General features: G+C 38.6%; 1 protein-coding gene across 6 annotated transcripts in view; it reads left to right on the top strand.

Moving 5' to 3' along the window:
• The window catches only part of NCAPG2 (non-SMC condensin II complex subunit G2), a 36,175-nt gene extending 14,383 nt beyond the window's left edge, over nucleotides 1-21,792 (top strand). For 5 of the 6 annotated variants that reach the window (XM_083704649.1, XM_083704650.1, XM_083704651.1 and 2 more), the window contains exons 13-28: nucleotides 271-423; nucleotides 2,658-2,880; nucleotides 3,493-3,596; nucleotides 4,921-5,094; nucleotides 6,028-6,098; nucleotides 6,283-6,436; nucleotides 6,677-6,850; nucleotides 7,779-7,892; nucleotides 7,995-8,138; nucleotides 9,168-9,267; nucleotides 11,378-11,565; nucleotides 13,216-13,362; nucleotides 16,392-16,495; nucleotides 18,918-19,015; nucleotides 19,905-20,010; nucleotides 21,391-21,792. In XM_083704649.1, the coding sequence (XP_083560775.1) occupies nucleotides 271-423; nucleotides 2,658-2,880; nucleotides 3,493-3,596; nucleotides 4,921-5,094; nucleotides 6,028-6,098; nucleotides 6,283-6,436; nucleotides 6,677-6,850; nucleotides 7,779-7,892; nucleotides 7,995-8,138; nucleotides 9,168-9,267; nucleotides 11,378-11,565; nucleotides 13,216-13,362; nucleotides 16,392-16,495; nucleotides 18,918-19,015; nucleotides 19,905-20,010; nucleotides 21,391-21,442 (2,106 nt within the window). In that variant the 3' untranslated portion in view covers nucleotides 21,443-21,792. The remainder of the gene's footprint in view (nucleotides 1-270; nucleotides 424-2,657; nucleotides 2,881-3,492; nucleotides 3,597-4,920; nucleotides 5,095-6,027; nucleotides 6,099-6,282; nucleotides 6,437-6,676; nucleotides 6,851-7,778; nucleotides 7,893-7,994; nucleotides 8,139-9,167; nucleotides 9,268-11,377; nucleotides 11,566-13,215; nucleotides 13,363-16,391; nucleotides 16,496-18,917; nucleotides 19,016-19,904; nucleotides 20,011-21,390) is intronic. The other variant, XM_083704654.1, reaches the window with a different exon arrangement.

The raw sequence follows: 21,792 nt of genomic DNA, 5'->3' as shown, positions 1-21,792 counted from the left end.
CTATTCTGCATAAATATATTTGCTGTCTTTGTTCCAGTTCAGCAGCACATCCCTAGAAGGAATATTAATAGGACAATTTTTATATGCACAACATATACCACTTTGCATTTAAATGGCATGTTTTAATAAAACGTGTTTCCTTGCTTTTTGTCATTTTCCAGAGCCAGTTCTCTAAGCTGCATGTGGTTAGCAATTAGAATAGTTTCAGTTCTGTATTCCCTGCTTTCTTGTGATAACCTTTTATTGGTCTTTTTCTTTTCTCTCTTGCAGTGCTTGCCTATAATTTTGGACAACGTACTCACCCACCCATTATTGGAACAGCTCCTGCCAGCCCTGAAATACAATCTCCATGACAATTCGGAGAAAGTTAGAGTGGCTTTCGTTGATATGTTGCTGAAAATTAAGTCTGTCAAGGCTGCTAAGGTAGGATAAATTAGGTTTGCTAGGCTGCAGACAGGCTGCATAGAAGTAGGCAATTTATTCTGAAAGATGTACATTCATCAGTACTGCAACAATCCTAAAAGAATAGGGGTGCAGGTAACCTATTAACACTTCACTCCCAACTATTTACTATTGTTGTATTTTAAACTAATCAGTGCCTTTAAAATGCTGGTTTCTTTTTTGCAGTTTTTCTGGCAGTTATCTTGATTGTATGTCCAGCAGATGTATTCTGTTATTTCCTGATTATTTTTAAACATAAGTTACAAATTATTGGTACTTTGTAGCTGCAAAAATAAACTGCCCCTAATTGGAAAAGATGTGAGAACTCAACTGGGCATTAACTGGATACCAAGAGCTGGGATGTTGCTGAATTGTTTAGGAAGAAATAGAACCAGGAGGGACAACTGTATTCCAACAGCTTTTAGGAAATATGAAGATATTAGTTTAGAATCAAATCGGATCAGAAGATCTATGGTCAATAATATCATCGTATGTCTGTGATCTTTTGAGTGCTTTATTCCTACGTTGTTTATTCCTATGTTGTTTACAATGAAACTAATAGAAGCCTCTGGGTGTGGGGACTTAGAAAAGTATTTCTATTGTGTCAGCTCTTTCGTTGATTTTTTTGGGGTGTGCATTTGCTGGAATATACATATGATGATGAGGACTTGGATTTTTATAAGGGGAAAAACAGACAATCCTTGCACATGTACTGATAAACTCACACTGATATTTGAAAAAATAAGAGTTTATTTTTCAGGCACACGTTGCTATGCATACTTATAAGTAATGGTTAAGCAATGTGCCATTTGATTCCCTTCCCCACTTGCAAGATTCCAAAATTATAAAGTTTTCACATTTATAAGGCTGTATAATACACTGGATTGATGCAATTTATATTCTTTTAATTATTATTTAAACAGTATAATATATAATAATATTTAATTTTCAGTTGATTTATTTGAATTCATTAAATTTATTTGAACCTGCTAATCATTATAAAGTTAATGTTCAATTTATAACTGTATAAACCCAGTGCTGGGCTCCTTATACTGGGCTCCTTATACTAGTTTTCTAATCCAAATTTTCCTTATCATTCTATTTACTCAGGCCACACATTATAATATATAATGCTGCTTCTTGATAGAAGGTGGCATATTTTACATAATTCAGTAAGCAGAGTAAAGGGTCTGTCAATGTGTCAATTGAAAGCTGGCCATGTTCCTTACAAGTGTGTTCAGATGTTAGTACCTTTTTAAAGCACTGCTGACTTCTAGGCTAATTTGACCATTGCTACTTGCTCTTTATGTGTGGCAAGATCAGGAATGAGCCTTGAGCTCTTCCTTTCTGCTCTTACCTCTGGTCAGAGAAGTGATTGCAATTATTTGCAAGCTCTCCTGACCCTGGATTTGGAACCTGTTTCTACTTTAGCATCCATAGTCTTGCTTAGATAAATGGAGTCTCTCTGTTGGCACTTCTGCACCTGTGGGAGGAAGAACAGGCCCATGGCCCATTCCTAACGGTGCTGAGAAGAGGGAAGAGAGAAGAGAGAAAAGGGAAGAAGTATCCAAATAGCTGTTCAGCTGTGATACAGGTTTCCCAATTTCTTTTTTTTTTTAAATAAATCTTTATTGAATACATTTTTTTTTAAAAAAGAAACTTTACAGGTTTCCCAATTTCAACCTGCTGCAAAAAAGCATTTTCATACTCATGCAAGTGTGTTGAGACCAGTGTGTGTACAATAACTGCATGCATAAGATCTTCTGCTCCCTGCTCTGTTTTTAACCCCAGTAGTGTGCCCGGAACTGCCACAATAAAGATGTGGCATTCTGTTCCCAGAAGCCTTATCTGGATGCAGACAGAGGTAGATAACAAGGTGTGATACAGGACAAGGACAAGTTGGAAGAGGGCTAGTTGATTTTAACATTGTCTTTTTACATTGTTGGAGCCTGCATAGGTTTGTGGGAACAATTTGTAACCTTTATGGTAAAGGACAAGTAAGAAATAATAATAGTATTGACTAGCAGAAATGCTGAAAGGTTGAGGCTGTGATGATCCAGGGGGGGATTTGTAAAGGAATGTTTTGAATAGAGGTTTTGGAAAAAGCATCATGTAAAAAAAGGCAAAATGGGATTATTAGATAATGTAATCATGATAACTTTTTTCTTTTTCTTCGCCTTCCTCACCTCCACACTGCCCTGCTCCTCACAAATCAGTTCTGGAAAATCTGTCCTATAGAGCATCTCTTAACTCGCCTTGAGATTGATTCACGGCCTGTGTCCAGGCGCATAGTAAATCTCCTGTTCAGCTCTTTCATGCCCATCGATCAACCGGAAGAAGTGTGGTGTGAGCGCTGTGTCACACTAATCCAAATGAACCCAGCAGCGGCTAGAAAGTTCTACCAGTATGCTTATGAGTACACCAGCCCAACCAACATAGGTAAAGTTCTGGAGAGCTAATGGCTTGGTTTATAATAAAGAATCTATGAGCAAAAGTATTGTGTAGTAGCTCTTACTGTAAATGCTCGTAGGCCAGTAGCTGCTTCTGAAGAATTCTGTGCCAAATTATAAATGCCGGGAAGGGAGAGAGAGACCTATATGGGGTTTTTATTCTTATTGCTGCCTTTTATATGCATGCATTATGTATCTACTTGGCTTATTTATTTTTAAATGGAGATCGTACTTAACTCCCTCCTCAGTGCATAGCCATTGAGTGATACAGGGTGTTAACTTCAGCCACATTTAAATAATTTATTTTTATTTTATATTAAAATATATAGCCATGAAGATGCTCTAGGCCATTTACAAATCAATTAAAAACACTAGCAAGAAATATAATGAATAAAATATTAAGCTCTAAGCAGCACCGTATTTTATCATTAAACTGTTTTTATTTTTATCTCTTGTTTACATTGAAGACTTTAAATGTTTAAATTTACTCTTTTTTTGAATGTAAGTAATGATTCGGTTGACTGCTTTGCTGCCCACTACTTTAAATTGTTCCTGTTTCACACTATCTTTCACAATTGCACACTTTGTTCTTTAATTTTAGCTAAATTGATGCTTACCATTCAGAGCTGTTTGAACGCCTGTATCCGGCAGGGATTAAAAGCATCTGACAGCGATGATGAAGACAGTGAAAAAGAGAACATGAGTGTAAGAATGCAACACAAAGTTTCTAAGATAAAAATGCTAATTAGGAGAATAAGAAGTGGTCTATGTACTTGGATCAGCATTGTCTACACCGACCAGTAGTGGCTTTCCATGGTTTCAGACAGGATGCTCCCAGCCAGGGATTTTACTTGGGACCTGAGCCTTTCTTCTGTCTTGCTCTTTGTGACAAAATATAGAGGACAACTCTTCACCGTTTCACCTACCAAGAGTGTTCCTGGGTGCTTGATGTGGGATGTGATGTTCCCCAGTTGCAGTACAGCTGCTAAACCAAGGTTTGGCTTAGTGTGTTGTCCAAACCTAGAAAACTGGTTAGTAGGACAGACCAAAAAGGAGCAAAGCAGCTGCAAGTTCCTATCTAGGAGCCAGCACACTCTCTCCCAGTAGGCTATGTTTGCCTTAGTGTGGAACCAGGCCTGTGTGAGGTGTGTTCACTCTGTACCATATTGATTATTACTTGGACTGTCAGCACCTGAACCAGATTTAAACTATAATTTCGTTTTAGCAGCTAAATTTCTGGCAGCTAAATTACTAACCCATAAACTGCTACAATGTTTGTATATTCATCTAGGCCAGTGGAGACCAAACCTGGCCCTCCAGATGTTTTGGGACTACAACTCCCATCATCCCTAACTAACAGAACAAGTGGTCAGGGATGATGGGAATTGTAGTCCCAAAACATCTGGAGGGCCAAGTTTGGCCACCACTGGTCTTGGCATTTTCTAAAGTAAAAAATAAATTCATAAGAAGTATTACTTGGGTTGGGAGCTGCCCAGAGTGGCTGGGGAAACCCAGCCAAATGGATGGGGTATATATTATTATTATTATTATTATTATTATTATTATTATTATTATTATTATTACTACTACTATTACTATTACTATTACTGTGTTTTCTTTAGACTTTCTTTTGCAGTCTCTGGAAAGGCTTGCTTTGAAATGCTGGTTTCCCTTGCTCTACCTGTCCCCGCATTCATTTTTCAGGGTCCTCATCTTGTTTCTGATCTAGATTCTAGATTCTTGAATCTAGATTCTAGGATGTTAGTTTTCAATGGGTATTATTACATGATCTAAGAAAAAAACCAGTTAATGTTCATTTCCCCCTTGATTCCTGGAACACTGGCCCTCTCAGATAATGGCAAACTTCTAAAATTGCTTTCTTTCTAAAATTCCTGACAACATCCGTTGTATTAACATACACATGAGTTCAAGAAGGCCCATTCCATTTTTTTCTAAAGCCTATAAGCCTAATTTGAGATGTACTGTGCAAGAGAAATTGCATAATAATCCTCACATGTTTACATTTCAGGTGCCACATAATGTGTTGTCAGTTGATGACATACCTTGCATGGCAGGCTTACTTGAAATAATTGTAATTCTGTGGAGAAGCATTCAAAAACCACTTAATCGCAACGAAGGAGCCAAAAACCATATTGTCCGAAAATTTGCTTCTGTGCTATCTGAATATTTAAAAGTATTTAAGGTAAGTTCTCCTGTGAGGTACACTTAAAATTCCTATAGATTGATTGGATGCAAAGGTTTCATTCTGTTTGTGGAAAGGGTACAATTACAAACAGAAGAGCCCCCTTGAACTCCAACTCACAGTAACACTTATCTCACAAGCTTTATTCTGTGGCCCCTTGTCCCTCACCAGGTATAGGGGAAAGAATGCAAAGGTATTAAAAACAGAAAGAAGGAACTTGCTTGGGTTTTTGTGTAGAGGGAATACAGTAGGAATAAGAGAATTCTGTGAAGTACAAGACAATCAGTTCATCCTCATTGTAATAATTATTATTACTATTATGAATTACATTTGCATACCACCATTCATCCAGGGATCCTAGGGTGGTTCATAACAGATCATTAGATTGAAGAACTGCAGTACATGCATCCAACATCCTGTAGATAAGAGAAAGGGTTGGAAATTTTGCAAATGTGTTGTTATTGGTCTGCCTCTGTATTTGCTCTAAAACATTAAATCATAACGTTGCTGTAACTTTAAATGCATGGATGCTCTTTCAGTTTTTTTATATATAAATGTATTCATATGGAATCTTTGTCATTCATAGATCTCAATGATCAGAGATTCGTTTTATTCAGTGCTGTTCAAAACTGTAAAAAATGCACTGGGAAGTACAACAGTAAACATATGCAAGCCAAATGTACATAAGATCTAACAGCATTGCTAGTTTATATTTGTAGCACAGTCTAGGCAGACCAAACTTGTGGCAGTCAAGTATACAAGATGTACCAATATGAATCAGGCTTAATAATTCTTGACCTGACTTTTTGAGAATCTTAATGAATTAGGAACTTGCTGTGAAAATGGAGGGGCACCATTTGGTTCTCTTTGTAAGTGCCTTGTTTACCAAATGTTTAGAAATTCCTTATTAGACTGTTCTTTGTTTCAACCTAGGATGATCGTTGTGTGTCACCAATAATTGTCCTTGCATCTTTCATGACTCCTGCTGCTATTCCTACATTCAGGTATTTATATATTTAGTTATAGTTGCAAATGTGGATAGAAACTTTTCCTGTCAACTGTGTGCCATGCAGATTTGATTCTAGTATGGATATTTTGATCCATAGGCATGTTGAAAAGTTGTGTAGGCTTTTGAGGTAACCTTATGTACTTAAATGGCTAACGTGCCGTGTTTGCATTTGTTTCTAGTTGTGGTGTGGTCTCTAAACTGAAGAATCTGGAAAATGGTGCCACTGAAAACCAATACTCTTCCCTGCTTGACTGTCTGTGTCGTTGGGGGAAAGTGGGACACATTCTTGAATTAATCTGTGATTGGATAACTGCTGAACCAGTTGGAAGAGAGGTGTGTTAAAAGTCTGGCTTTGAAACTCGGCAGAGCAAAGAGCATATTGTTAATGTAATGTTTGAAATACTGTACTGTGTTAAAAAAGAAAATAATAAAAATTATACTTTAAAAAAAGTTGGGCTTTGAATGCATTGCCTTATGCACCTTTTGTAGATGGATCATTGCTTTAGTTAACATTTTAAAATGACTTCTTCCTACTGTTAAAATATAAAGGAGCTCTTTTCTCTTTGTATTTAGAGTAATGGCACTTCTGAACGGCGAGTACGTATCCAGGAGACACATGAGTCGAAACCAGAATTGGCGCTTGATTATATGGAGTATTTGCTGACTCATTACATGAATCGGGAATGTCTCCTGTCACTCCCCAAAGAGAAGCTGGACCATCTTTTGAAAGCTCTTGAAGCTGCAAAGGTTAGATTTCACTCTCCCACAATATTGTATGGCAATCCGAATTAATGCCCGCAAGTAACATATAAGGTTTTCTGCTGTTATCTGCCTTGTGGATATCTTTCTCTGCTCCATAATCATCCAGTAAACCTTTGAAGCAACTTATTCCAACAAAATGTAGCCTTCATATGTTGCCTAAGAGTTCATCTTTTATTGTGGGTCAAATTGATGTAAAAATCTTCATCTCTGTTCAGAATGCATACATAGTGTTATCAGACTATGTCAGTTCAGATTAACACTGCTTGATAATAATGGTCAAAGATTCCCAAAAGATAAATGATATATGATAATTATACTTCTGTTCTTCTATATTTGCTCCAACCTGGAACTTTGCATTTGCAAGGAGCAGCAGGATTGTGCAGATTACTTAATACAGGAACTACCATGAGAAAGACCTTGACTACAGTGATGTGTCTGTATTTCCTCACAAGCACAAGCCTTTTTGTCTCTTATTGTGCAAGCTCTGTAATAAAATGGAGCAATTTGAACAGGATGATGCAATGCATGCTAATATATGCTTGCTGGAGCGACACTTAAACTAGGTTAAAGTGGGCAATGTGGCAATATGCCAGATGGGCGATACTGGTCGTTTACTTCAGGTGTATGGATTAACATTTTATTTGAGGGTGAGCATCCAGCGCATCATCAGAATTGGGTAGCTAGGTTGCCTAGTGTAATTTTCTCAATGGAATGAACAATTAGCCTCTTTTGTATTGGTTTGTGGTTCATGTTGTCAGTTCTGGAGATCATTCTAGCTTCACACTATTTTGCTTATGTGTGTGATGGCCAGGAATGTAACCCCCGCATAAGATGTGAATTACCTGTAGTTGTAAATATCCTCCACTCCTCAAAATCTCTTGTTTTCTTCCTAAGTATGATTTTTACATTTCAGGATGTTCTAAGCTCTTCTAGTAGAGGATCTGATGCAAGGCCTCCCTTTTACCCTGCAACTGCACTGAGAGCCTTCAGTCTGTATTGCAGATTAAATATACATCTTCAATATAAGGTACTGTCATGTAAGAGTTGCTCTGCATTTGAACAGCAATAGCTCTCAAAATCTGAATATATTACATCACATATTTGTGTGCTTCTGTTTTCATCTTAACAGTTTGCCTCTGAAGGGCAGGAGTACCTGTCAGCTTTGGAGAAAGCAGGAGCTTGGATAGAAAGTAGCATTCTGCCTGCTTTTGAAATAGATGAACAGGAAGGCAACACAGAGCAGCCCAGTGAAACCTCTCAGCTGGTGGTTCAGGTAAAATGTATGCGCATGTTGTGGGGTTTTTCTCATGTATTTTGAATTAGTGCAGTACCTCACACTGGCTCAATTCAGACCTCACACCAGAGAAACACAGGTGCAATCCATAATTTAGTCCTGCTTGTGCTCACCTATGGTTTGATCACCTATGATTTGTTTCCTTTTACTTCATTATATTTTTATCTCACTCTTCCAAGATACTCACAGTTGCTTCACTTACTCTTCTCTTCCTTAGCTCTGTGCTCTTGTTTATGTGGCACAACAGCCTTAAGAGGTAGACTACCTGCCATGCCTATGGTTTGTCAATTTGTACAGAAACTTGTTCAAACCATGGCCTTAGACTCTGCTTTGCTGACTGGCTTTCAGACCATGAGATGTCAGATCAGATGCTGATAAATCATAGCTAAGCTTCCTTAACTGTGGTTTGATGTCTGATACCAATTGCAGGATCATTTTGTCATTCATTTTTGGTTTTTACAAGGGTGAGTTCCTCAAGCGTTGTGCTAGTAACAGCCAGTGGAACAAAGGACTGTACAGTAGATGCTAAATCCTTCAAAGCACTCTTCTGCTTTTTTCCTTAGGAAATGTGTGATAAAACATGAGTCTGGCTTCTTAAAAAACATGTAATTATAATATTAGCTAATGGGATGAATAAATAAACTCCCCATGTCTATAAAATAACTGCCCTCCAGTTATTCTGCTTGAAGAGTAGCACTGTAAAGTTTGTTTATTCACCTATAAAAGTTGATCCAATAGCAAGAGCCTATTAACTCTTTTTTTGGATTAAAACTTTCAAAAATGAGCTGACATTAGGGAATACTGGATTTTTTTTTTTTAAAAAGACAAAAATGTTTAAACAGAAATTTTAAAAATTAAACTTTGTATTTCCTAGCTTGGTAACAACTTGTCATCCATTTCCTAATCTCAAGCATGCTTTAATCTCAACAGAAGCTTAATAACTGCATCTAAATATTAAGTACTGGTCATTCACAAAAATTTTAATATATTTCAACTTTTCATATGTAGAATTACCTGACAGTTTGCAAAGATGTTATAGCTGTTGGCCTTGGTGATTCAGAATTTCAAGCACACCTTTTGAACTTGATCATAGTCATCATACACACAGGTATGTTTCTGGCTAATTAATGCTGCCTTTTATTTTGTGTGGTTAAGATACATTGTTTGGCCCATTAGAATATGACAAGGACAACCTTTAGAACATGACAAGGATGCCACATTTCCAAAATTAAAATTTATGAAACTCTGTACTTTAAACGTTGTGTATACACCCCCCCCCCCAATATTCAAGGTTAACATACAAAGTAGATCCCAGAGAAGAGAAAATTAGCAACATTGGAAAAAACATGTATTGTGTAATAAAATACATATTTATAAGGGTTGCATCCGATGCCATCTGTGGACAAGTAGAACTTTACCTTCCTCTCCTCTTCCACGCAACCCTCACAATCTTCTTTGGGGCGCTGCAAGAGGAAGGAGAGAAGTCCAATTCATATAGTGGGGCTTCACATCATTTTTCTTGTACAATACTGGATTCTGTCCAAATGGTATAAATTGTAGTAAGCTAATGCCAATGTTGGTACAAGTAGGTTTCTGTACGCAGTAATAACAAATAAGTTATATAATGACTGTGCAATCCAGCTGTTGATACTAAAATGAATTTTATAAATGCTGTTAGTTCTAGAAAGTACTAGTTCCAGAGGTGGGCCTGAACTGCATATTGTGCAAGCAGTTAGACAGCAGTGACGTGTCTCTGATGCAGAGAACAAAGCAAATCCAGCACAGATACTAAAATCACAGTTCAGTGATTACCCTACAGGATATACCTAGTAAGATGTTGCTCTTTTAACCACTTCACCAAAATACCTGCTTTTCTGAGTGCATTAATTGGATCGTAAAGCCATAGAGCCAAAACAGTTCCTCTCCTGTATTAGAAATGGGGGTCCTTTTTCAGTCTGAAAACCGCATTGCCTTCTGGACAGCCTTCCATGGACCACGGGTCAGTGGTAGGCAGAGCAACAAATGTCAATTTTACCTTTGGTACAGTAGGCTAGTTTCTGCACCCACTCACATGCCCCTCTCTAAGCGAGAGCTTTTATCTGAGTTCATGGACACTTTTCAGTTGGGCAAAAATGCTTGGCCAGGCCACTGAGGACATATGGCCTAGGGAGACAGATTCTGAGTGCCAGAGATGAGGCTTGGAGAGCCACAGTCATTCTCCAACCCTGAGGCTCCTCACTTCTGTCTTTTATTATTATGATGTCCACAGTGTCTATGCAGCAGCCTCCACAATGTTGATGCACATAATTGGCAGCTTCACTATATGCTCTTCTGAATATATCATTAAGTTGACACTTGGGCAGCCCTTTGTTTCAGGCTAAGAAAGCCTATTCTTGAGTAGACTTTGGCTGCCTTTGTTTCTGGATGAACAGGCATTCTGTGTGCACATGTGCAAGAAACCAGGTAGGATACATAGCATTCATGGCATGGGTGGAAAGAGACATGATGGGGATATAGGTCAAATCCTGTTTTGCTACCTTGCAATAAAAGAGTGTGCATAGGGTGCTGTAACTTCATATAGGAGCTAAACTGGTGGGGAATGCCTGTAACATTGATGTAGTTTAGTGGTTAGAATGTCTGAGTAGGACCTAGGAAGCCAAGGTTCAAATACCCATTCAGCCATAGAATCGTAGAATTGAAGAGTTGGAAGGGATCCTGAGAGCCTTCTAGTACAACCCCCTGCAATGCAGAAATTCTGCCCACAGCTGTCCCTGGATGGGCTCAAACCACCAACCTTCTGGTTAACAGCCAGATACACTGACTCATTGTGCCACAGGCTCCCTGGATACTATGAAGCTTTCTGGGCGACCTTGAGCAGGTCACTGCCTCTCAACCTAACATAGTATCTCACAGGGTTGTTGTAGGGATTAAATGGGAGAAGGCCAGAACCATATACCCCACCTTGAGTGCCTTGGAGAAAAAGGTGTGAGATATATATGCAATAAATAAATAAATAAATTAAATCAATAAATATTGAAAGATCATAGGAATTAATTGGCTGATAGATAGATAGATAGATAGATAGATAGATAGATAGATAGATAGATCTAGACAGACAGACAGACAGACAGACAGACATACAGACAGATGATAGTTATATGGGGTGGCATAGCTTAAAATCTGAATTCTGATAGTTAATTCGTTTTTTCTTTGCTTAGACAGAGGCTATGTCTGCATTCCAATGATACTTGGTATCCTGAGAGAGATGGTTGAAGCTTCTTTAGCCCATAATACTACTGATAGCAGTGACTGGGAAGAGCTTCTTGACAATGTTCAGAAGATGTTCCAGAAGATTCTGGAATGTATGGCACTGAGACTCAGAAGACAGCGTGAAGAAGGAATCCAGGTATTTGTTGCATATGAAGTTTGCCAGCTTGTTTCTTGCCAAATGAATGACTTATTCTATCTACAATTATTGGGGAGTGAAACCTTTAAGGTGATGTGAACACTTTTCCGTTTGACAATCACAGCTGTATTGGCCAGGCATGGCTGTTGCTCACGAAAGAGTATAGATACCATAACTTGGGAGAATAGCCTCCAAAGAAATATGGGGTATTGATTTTTCTCTATAGCAAGGAAATGTGTGTCCCTTTGATGCCTACTTTTATTCTTAAACCAACTTTTTAAGAAAGGCAATGAAAGGCAAGAGGTCATTGCAAATAAAAAGAAATGCAGAGAAACACACCAGTTAAAAGGAAGAAGTAACAGTATACATTTTATATATACCAACAATCTGCCCAGGCAAGCAAAATTGCTGCTTGATGAAGGGACAAAGTGGTCATTAATTTTCATAGCAGGCTTTTCAATAGCTTTCATAGACGTTGGTGCCATGATTTCTCCCCTGTGTCTGATGAAGGGCTTGCCTGAAATTCAGTGCTGGTACAAGTGTGAAAGGATGATGGACTAGCTTAAGTAGTGTCTTCAAGCTTTGCATGCCACTATTCCAAAGCTGTTTCCTTGCCAGAAATGTGTTACCTCCACTTTCACTGCTACTTGACTCCTATATTTCCATTTCGCAGTGAGGTTGTTTAATCCCTTTGTCAGCATTAATTCGTAGTTTCAGTTTCATAAGGATCCATGACCCTGTTTCTTCTTGAGCCTTTTAACACTCTTTATATTGGAAAAATAATTCTGCACAGACTGTTGGAACTGGGCTGTTGATCACGCTTTGGGTTGTTTCTAAGCAGCAAAGAATTGGAGCACTTTAATTAATTTTACTATTCTAAGATTTGTGTCATAGTACTAACATGGGAAAGTGCATGTACTTCCTTCCATCCTCCACTTTCTCAAACGATCTAGTGATGCTGCACTGCTTGCATGGGCTGGCTGGAACTGGGTGCGAGACTTGTTCCCTCTTCCACATGAAAGTAGGCAGTTCACCTTCAATGCTCTTTGTAGACTGCTCTTACTGGGTACATGTTTTTAAGCTGCTGCGACTTACATGAAGATTTTCTCTGCTCTAAGTTGTGCAGCTATGCCCAAATGATTAAACTCCTGTTCTCTCTGAAATTGTTATCCTTGAGAAATCTAAATCTGTTTATTCAAAGGGCTGTTTATGACTTCTAAAGCCTGACTTCTAAAGCTTAGGCCCAGGACCGCATTCTGCCATGCAAACCCGCCCGCGTTCTAACACCTTTAGGGGAGGCCCTTCTCTTGATTCTGCCACCCTCACAGGGATGTTTGGTAGAGTGCTCTCAGACTCTGGAACTCCCATCCTAGAGAAGCTAGAATGACCCTCTTGTTCTGCTGGCAAGTTCCAACAGTTCCAAGACTGTTTTATTCCAACAGGTTTTTAAATAGTGATGTGCTTTTTTTACTATCTGCATTTTAATTACTTTTTAACTACTGTATTACCTGCTATATATTTTTATGTCTTCTGTATTTTATTTGTATTTTAATTTGTGTACACTGTCTTTTGTGTTCCAGTCTGGGGAATATGTGAATATAAATAAACATAATTATAATATAATATAAAACTATTTTTTATTTGTTCTAGTTCATTCATTCTGTTCAGGAGCCTCTTCGAGAATTTGTACATGTGGTTCAGTGTTGTGCTTTGACTTGTCCAGCTGTTCACCATGGAGTCCTTTCCTCTCTGCTCGCTGCAACGGTAGTCGAGACAGGCTACACCTTGCAACACAAGGTACAAGGCTTTGTTTTGCTTTCTTTCTGAAAATGCTCTGTAAGCATGAAGGGAAAGGGAGGTATCAAGTGATCATGCACAGGTTTATTAGTGAATTGGTGCTGAGATATATTTTTTGTACTAACTTGTATACTCAGTGTATTTTATAAAAAGAATGTCACCATAAATCCAAGATCTTATTCTTGTGAATATAAATTGCTTGCTGTTGCACTTTTTATTACAGCTATAAAACTGTGGTTCATTTTTATTGTCTAATAACTTTACCATAAATTTATTATTGTTGGAAAAACTGGCTTGTCTTCAGTTTTTGGAAGAGTTTTGATATAACGACAAAAATCTAGTGCCAGTTAACAAACTACCTTTCATTTATCTTGAATAATGCTACTCCCCCCCCCCATCTTATATACAGTTGATGGTCGAGAGTGGTGACTAATCTGTGACTCTCCAGATGTTGTAGCTTGCATCAGCCATTAGAGTCAGGAATTATGGGAGCTATAGTCCAAACTAATGTAGAGTGTACCACAGGGTTAGCTACTGCTACTATGAAGCATGCTAGGAGTATCTGTTTTCCATGGACTCTGCTTCCTAAGAGCCTTTAAAATATGTTCAAGCCCACATGTGTTCATTTCCACTCAGAAAAGCTGGATAGATTGTTCGGGGATGAGGGGGACTTCTAACAAGCATTGATTCTACCTGAACTGAAAATGTGAGTTCTAAGTGGCTCTGCCCACCTTGACCAATACCTAAAGCACGAAGTATAAAGGTGGCAGCAGCAGTGATGGGAAGAAAAGGAGAGAGTGGTGTGGAATACTTTCCAGACTTGCAGCTGCTGTCTGCTGTAAGTGGGGAACCACCACTGGTCTACATGTCAAAGATTTTGGCCTCAAGGTTATTAGAAATGCTTCATGTCTCACTATCATTCTTATGGGAATTGAAATTCAGCCTGAAGGGTCTCATGGCAGTAATCCGTCACGCTAAATTACAGTGAGCAAAATGTAGAACGTTCTGCAAAACTGAAAGGCTAAAGGAATGCTTGGTCCCTATTATTACTTTGATGCTGTCAGTGACCTTTTGTAAGGTGAGACATGGGGACCAGTATCTTCCCTCCTGGTTCTTTGCTAACAACCATGAAAGAAGCATTTTAAACTGTATCTTCTGATTAGCTTTTGCCGTCTGTTGCTCTGTGCTTCCCCCTCAGAAGAAAGAAATGAGACATAGGCTGCACCAGAAATCTTAAAGCTATCACAGTTAGCTTCTTGGATGAGGAGCACAGCTGCTGAATTTCTGTCTTTGTTTCTTAGAATAATGTTTTACTGGGTGTGTTTTTTTTTTGCATTTGTTTTTATTATACAGACTTAGGTTTTCTGTGTTGTGTTTTTGTATACCACTTAGATATTTTTTAGCAGCTCAAAATTATCTGAAATAAATGTCTTGCCAGACATATATTGGGGAGCGGGGAGGAAGAATGGTTATCCACCTTGTTCTCTTCTGTGCAAGAAATCCTGACAATTACCATTCCCTTTGTTTGGTGTGGACCCCAATCAGGGAGCCCAGCCAGGGTATATACCGAGCCTCAGCTCTTCTGTGACATGTTTACTGGTATTAGATCCAGTTTCTCAAGGACCTATGAATAACCAAGGCTTTGGGAAAATATTCTGAGGGGTGTTCGGGCAGTTTTCAAGCATACAAAGGATACTACCTAAGCAAATTCTTGGGACACCAGTAGAGTGAAGGCTAATTCTAGAAACATCACATCTAGTCCAGCTGTCTGTTCAGAGCTGCACAATTTGTTTTCATTTCATTTTCATAGAAATAATAAATTATTAGTAGTAGTAGTAGTAGCAGTAGTAGTAGTAGTAGTAGTAGTAGTAGTAGTAGTTTCATGGTTGAGCTCAGAGTGGCTAATGAATTGTATGGCTTCCAAGTTGTTTCCTATCTACGACAGCTTACAGGCCAGATCTGAGCTTCATACGAGCTGTCATGTGATTTCATACCGTTCTCCAGGCCCTAGCCTAAAGTCCCCAAGAAAAGGCAGCTTCATTGTTGTTAAGTTGCAGATCTGTGAGGACACGAGCCAAATAATAATAATAATGTAACTGCGTTGATGATGAGTGCTAGAAAAGCTCTAAAACAATTACACACTCCTATGCATACTTTTTTCCTCACTTAATCATTGTTCATTCAAATGTGGAATTCACTCAACCGAATGGCAAAAGCATGCTTGGAAGAGTCACACTTTAGTAAGGGCTGTGTCAAGGACACAGAACTGAAGGACTTGGTAATGGTACTTTGAATGAGATTTTCAAGTGATAGCTGCCAGTTCAGACCTCAAGCTGGTCAGTGGACACACACCCCTCATTCCTACCCAATGAGAAAGCACCATGCCATCTGTTCCCCGTTAGTTATGACCCCTAAATTTACTATTAAGCCACTGTCAACCTTCACACTGCTCTGAATGCCAGCAGGTGCAACAGACCTTTCAGAGCTGTTACAGCTTAGTGTGCATTCCCCTATCAAAGCCACAACAATTGCTAATGTATTGTTTGAGATAATGTCATGTAGCAAGTGCTGCTTTTGTCAAGGGGATGGCAGTTTCCAAAGCCATTTCTCATGACCTCTCATTCACTCATAAAATGGATTGGCTTCCTAATCCTTAGAAAAACTGCACTTTTGTTATTAGGTGGTATTCTGCATGCACATGTTCCACTGTATATTTTTTTTAATTTAAATAAGATCTCCAGTACACATTCTAGGACTACTCATGGCAAGGGGCTGAGCTAGAATTGGCTGGCTCTATGCTTTGCCTCAATAATGGTATCAAGTAACGAGACAATAGGAGCTGAATGCTCCTTCCGCCTGTCAGCTTTCCTTTTTTAAAATCCTAATTGTAGACGTCTAGTAATTCTTTTTCTGGCTGTTCCGGTTCTGGTTGAATATTACATAAACTTAAAGTATCAAAATTCTTTGCCTGCTGTGTATTCACTTCCAGTTTGCCTGAATAGAGTCTCTTTGGGTTTCTTCCACTTTAGGCGTCCACTCCAGAAGAGCTAACTCCACCTAAGTCTTTTTCAGACCTCCCCCCACTTTCAAGTATTTTGATGGCAATAGTGAACAAGTCAGCAAATGTGGTCAGGTAAGTTCTTCCTATCCCCACCCTCCCAAATGCATGCGGCAAAGCAGATAGCCCCATTTCTTCTTGCATCACTGCTTGTACTCCTGCCCACATTGCGGAGGAGCAAGTGCACCTTCCTCCCCTGTACCACACAGTTGAACCCTTGAGTGTGATGTGGGCTGCTGATGGCAGTGCTTTACATGAGCGTGCGAAAGAGAGAGCTGATGGGGTAAGTATGAACTGGAGCCAAGCTTTAATTCCTTGTAGATACAAAGGCAGTTAATATCCACTGGCAGATCTCCATGTCTTATCAGCCAACTTTTATGCTAGGCTTTTTGTTCTTTCTTCCTTTATTTTACAGATTGGTAAGAGCTCCTTCAGACCTACACTTTATAATGGCAGCCTGAATGCATTTAGTTATACTTTCTTTTTTATTGGAACCTTAATTTAGCACTAGTATGTTGAAGACTAGTTTTACCACTCTTCAAACATAATACAAACAGAGCTATTTTAGGCCTGCAATGTTGATCCACCCTACATTTAAAAAATAAAAATTAAAAAAAAATCCAGGAAAATGGGTTCTACTTTAAATATACATATTTGGTCATCACTACTCGGGATACATGCAGTTGCCCACATCAAAATGCACCAACCCCAGGCAATTGGGCTGTGTTCCTTGGCTTAACAGCTGTATCAGAGAGAGGAAAGAAGACCCCACCTCCTTAGAACTCTCCTCCCCCACATGGTGGTCTCTGCCTTGACAAAACAAAAAAATTCCTTCCAGTAGCACCTTAAAGACCAACTAAAGTTAGTTCTTGGTATGAGCTTTCGTGTACATGCACACTTCTTCAGATACACTGTGTGTGTATCTGAAGAAGTGTGCATGCACATGAAAGCTCATACCAAGAACTAACTTAGTTGGTCTTTAAGGTGCTACTGGAAGGATTTTTTTTGTTTTGACTATGGCAGACCAACACGGCTACCTATCTGTAATCTGCCTTGACAGTAAGTGACAAGCTGTTCTCCAGTCAGTGCCTTTATCTTGAAGCAAGCTACTGTTATTTTCACTCCACCCCATCCTGGGCTTTAAGCTATCTAGTTGAAGCCTAATCTACTATGCATTTCCTTGAACAAAATGGATGAACAAAGACTCTTCCAAGTTGCTTCAGTTTCTCAAGTATATGTATTGGAGCAGAATGACGGACAGTCAGTTTTAAGACCACTCACCGAAGAAATTTGCAAAAATTAAGGTTCTCCCTCTAAAATGACATGCCCTAGTCTGTTATACTTGATTTAACCTGGAAATCTATTTACTAAGAACCTGTTTAATTATTCATGTACTTACTTCTATTCATATACTGTACTTCTTTCTGTATTTGACAACATTAATCTAAAAAACACAGTTTTAGAGCTCATATTGAACTGTTCAGTTTCCAGGGATCAGGAACTTGTTGCATTTGAAACTACCATTTTTGCCACATACAGTCCTTGAATCTAAAATCTATCTTTCTTGTAACCATTGCTGCTGAAACCATACTTTGTCATCAGTTTAGCTTGGGGTTGAAATGCACTTCCTTTCTCATGAGAACTATTTCCTAGTAAGAAAAGTGTGAGCATGTATTGGGTGGCAGTGGTGCGTTACTCCTAGAAGACTGAATATTTTGCCATTTTCACTTTCAAATGCAACATGAGAAGCTGAATATGATTGTACTTGGTTTCCCTCACCCAGATAGGGTGTAGTTCACAGGCAGTTTTGTATAAGACATGAGTTGCTGAATTATACAAAGGATGTTGTCATCTTTACTTATGTTTCCATCACAGTGGGTTACATCTAGAAGGATTCTCCCTCTAACTATATATATGACTATTTAGTTCTACTAGGTTGGTGACTTTATGTTTCTAAATGCTTGTGCATTTTAAGAAAATTGTCAGGAATTGTACATTTGGTAGCAGTGGGAGAGCTCAGTAGGTAGAGCATGAGACTCTTAATCTCAGAGTCGAGAGTTCACGTTGGGCAAAAAGATCCCTGCACTGCAGGGGGTTGGACTAGTCGATCCTCATGGCCCCTTCCAACTCGAGAATTCTATTATTGTAATGCTAAGAATGGAGATGTGGTGTTTTGTCCTATTTGCCCACCTCCTCACCCAGATACACTGGAACGGAGTGAGTTAACTTGGAAAGGGATTAGGGCTATGGTCTGCCTAGAGAGGCTGCAGTGGAAAGTTTGAGGTAGGAGGGAGGGGGGAAAACTGGGTTGAAGGTGGAGAAAGGAAGTAGCTGTTCTGAGGTTCCTGGGGAGGGTGAAGTGACAGCAATGGATTTGGTAACAGTACCTTGAAGTTATTAAGAGTTTTGCACAGGATCTTAAACCTAAGAACTCTGAAAGCTATTGTTTTTCCCCCTCTTTACTTGTATATTTAATGCATATTCCGTTCATTCTTAGATCTTTTCTAAAGGAGTTAACAGAGTCCATTGAGTCTGAAGAAATTGAAGGGATTGTCAGCATTGCAGCAACTGTGTACATTGTTGCTTTAATTAAAGGTGAGTGAAAACAAGACTTTGAAATCATTGAAAGTTGCACAAGTTTAATTCCAATCTCTGGACTCCCGAATTGCTTTTGACAACCCCTCATCAAAGACTTTAGAATAAGCTTGCTAGTTAAAGCTTGCTAGTAAAAGATCAAGAAGCAGGCGTTGGAAGTAAACTGGTTCTCCTAAGAGAGGGAGATTAAGTATGACTCTCCTAAGGATCTGTATAGGGATCAAGGCCACTTAACTTGTTAAAAATGATTTGAAGTTGGGTGAGCAGGGAAGTAACCAAGTTTGCATTTGATGTCAAATTATCCGAGATGTTGGAAACACAAGCAGACTGCGAAATGCTGCAAGGGAATCTCTGCAAGCTAGCTTGAATAGGTGTTAAATTGGAGAATGAGGTTTAACAACCGTAAATGTTGAGTGATTCATATTGGGGTAAAAATCCTAACTGTGACTAACCAGAAGAGAGAGTTTGAGGTCATAGATAGCTGAATGAAAACATGAACTCTGAATGTGTGGGGGGGGGGTTAAAGGGGAAATTCTATGCTAGAAATTACTGGAGAACGGGTAAAAAACCAAATCGCTAGCATTTTCCCGAATAGGTTTCTTTTGGGCGGCAAAGATCTAACACTTACTGAAAACTTCAGATTCTGTATAAATGCAAATACCTTGTAGTATTTATTTTTCACAAAATGCTATTTGATTTCCAGAACAAATTATTGCCTCTGTTCAAAAAGGCAATTGAATTCATGGCTAGCTTGAAAGGATTCTTTTAGTGCAGCCATGATTAGTGGATTTACTTTTACACCTTAGGGGAATGTTTCTGTTCCCTTTTCTGTTCCACCTATTTCTGTTTCTCAGTAAGGCTCACTAGTTTTCATAATCATGTTTTTCAGCAGGTAAGCATAGGCCATCATACATAAAGGATATAGCATCTGCCCTTCAGAGGAAGTTAACATCGTACAGCGAGATTATCAAGGAAGATGATAGCAGCATGGAAAGGTAAACCTTTGGTGGAATGTTTACGTTCTGCTTTGTAGAAAAGATATATAATAGTGCTCGTGTGTAATGTGTTATTTTATTTGCAAAAATATTGATATACCACTATTCATTAGAAATATCAGAACATCTGCAATAATAGTACATAAAACCATATGAAGCAGTCTGGTCTTAAGCAGTTTAGATTTTATCTTCTCATTGGCCTTATGTATCATAATAGAATTGCAAAGTTAGAAGGGACCACGAGGGTCATCTAGTCCAGCCCTCTGCAATGCATGAATCTTTTTGCACAATGTGGGGCTTGAACTGATGACTCTAAGATTCAGAATCTAGTCCTCTCCCGACTGAGCTGTCTTGTTGAGTAATAAGTTATTTGAGGCCCACACGGAGCATGGAAAGAAAGAAAGAAATGCTTTTCAGTTTTTTCTTGCAATTCTAAAGGGTTTTTTTTTTTTTGTTTAGTTTTTGAACAACACATGCAACTATATGTTAGCAGCAAAGCTCCATACTTCATGTATATTGAACTTATTAGGTCATGCAAGATGAGATCAAATACATAGAATGCATCAGTGGTTTTTGATTCAGTGATCAGTATGTTACTTAATTCTTTAAAAGATTCCAGCTAATGCCATTTGCAAATGGATACACTTAGCCACGTCTCTCAATGTTCTTAATACTTGGAGCTAGCTAATAAAGACTTTGAGAACTTTACCCCCAGTATCTTTCTCATTGTGAGAATGCATCAAATTTCTAAAATCTTAGGAATCCATCAAAGGTAACATGGCTTGTTTCCGTTAGCATCTTGTGCAAGTTTCTTTCTTATTACAGTGTACTCAAGAGTGTGAAATGGGGATATGAGACAGAGTACTTTTGTTTGAAGCTCAATGCTCTCCTAATAAGCTCTTCAGTATAGAAAACCTTATACTGCTGCATAGGAAGATCACCAGGATGGGGCCTTGACTAGGAGATATAAATCTAATCAGTTACAGATAGGTAGCCGTGTTGGTCTGCCATAGTCAAAACAAAACAAAAAATTCCTTCCAGTAGCACCTTAAAGACCAACTAAGTCAGTTCTTGGTATGAGCTTTCGTGTGCATGCACATGTGTATCTGAAGAAGTGTGCATGCACACGAAAGCTCATACCAAGAACTAACTTAGTTGGTCTTTAAGGTGCTACTGGAAGGATTTTTTTTTGTTTTAAATCTAATCAGTACAAAAGCCAGTTCATAGTGCTGTGAAGCAATTAATTTTAATCTGACATCCATACTTTTGCATAAGAGTATCAGAAATGTCATAGTAAGCAGATGTTTTAGTTAATGGAAAACCCCTCATTTGCCAGTCATTTGTGTAACTTACACAGCTGCTCCCTGCTCTTGTTTTCAGAACCCTCTATGAAACGGCTATGCATGTTTTGGATGAAATATTAAGTCCTTGACCATGGAACTATTTATATATACTAAGGAAACAGTGAAGAAGATGAATATACCCCTCCTGAGAGCCAAATGACTTAACTGTGCAGTGTTTTGCCTTGAGTGGGAAAACCACGCCGCTTTGCTTTGTGCTTCCTTGTCATGGGACTGCTTCCATAGGTAATCTTTAAAGACAAAATCAAATTGTACATTCATTTTTGTAAGAATTGTGAAGAAACACTTTTAAATGCTAAAGTATTTTTTGTACATTGCTTTAAATATGGCTTAGATCCCTGAGTTATCTTTTGTATATATATTTTTAAAAAAGCTCTTTTGAATGGCATCCAGATCTTTACATTAAATCACTATGCAAACA

This window comes from Podarcis gaigeae, assembly GCF_964106915.1.
Source record: "Podarcis gaigeae genome assembly, chromosome: 12".
NCBI lineage: Eukaryota > Metazoa > Chordata > Lepidosauria > Squamata > Lacertidae > Podarcis > Podarcis gaigeae.
This window is presented reverse-complemented; position numbering and strand designations above follow the sequence as displayed.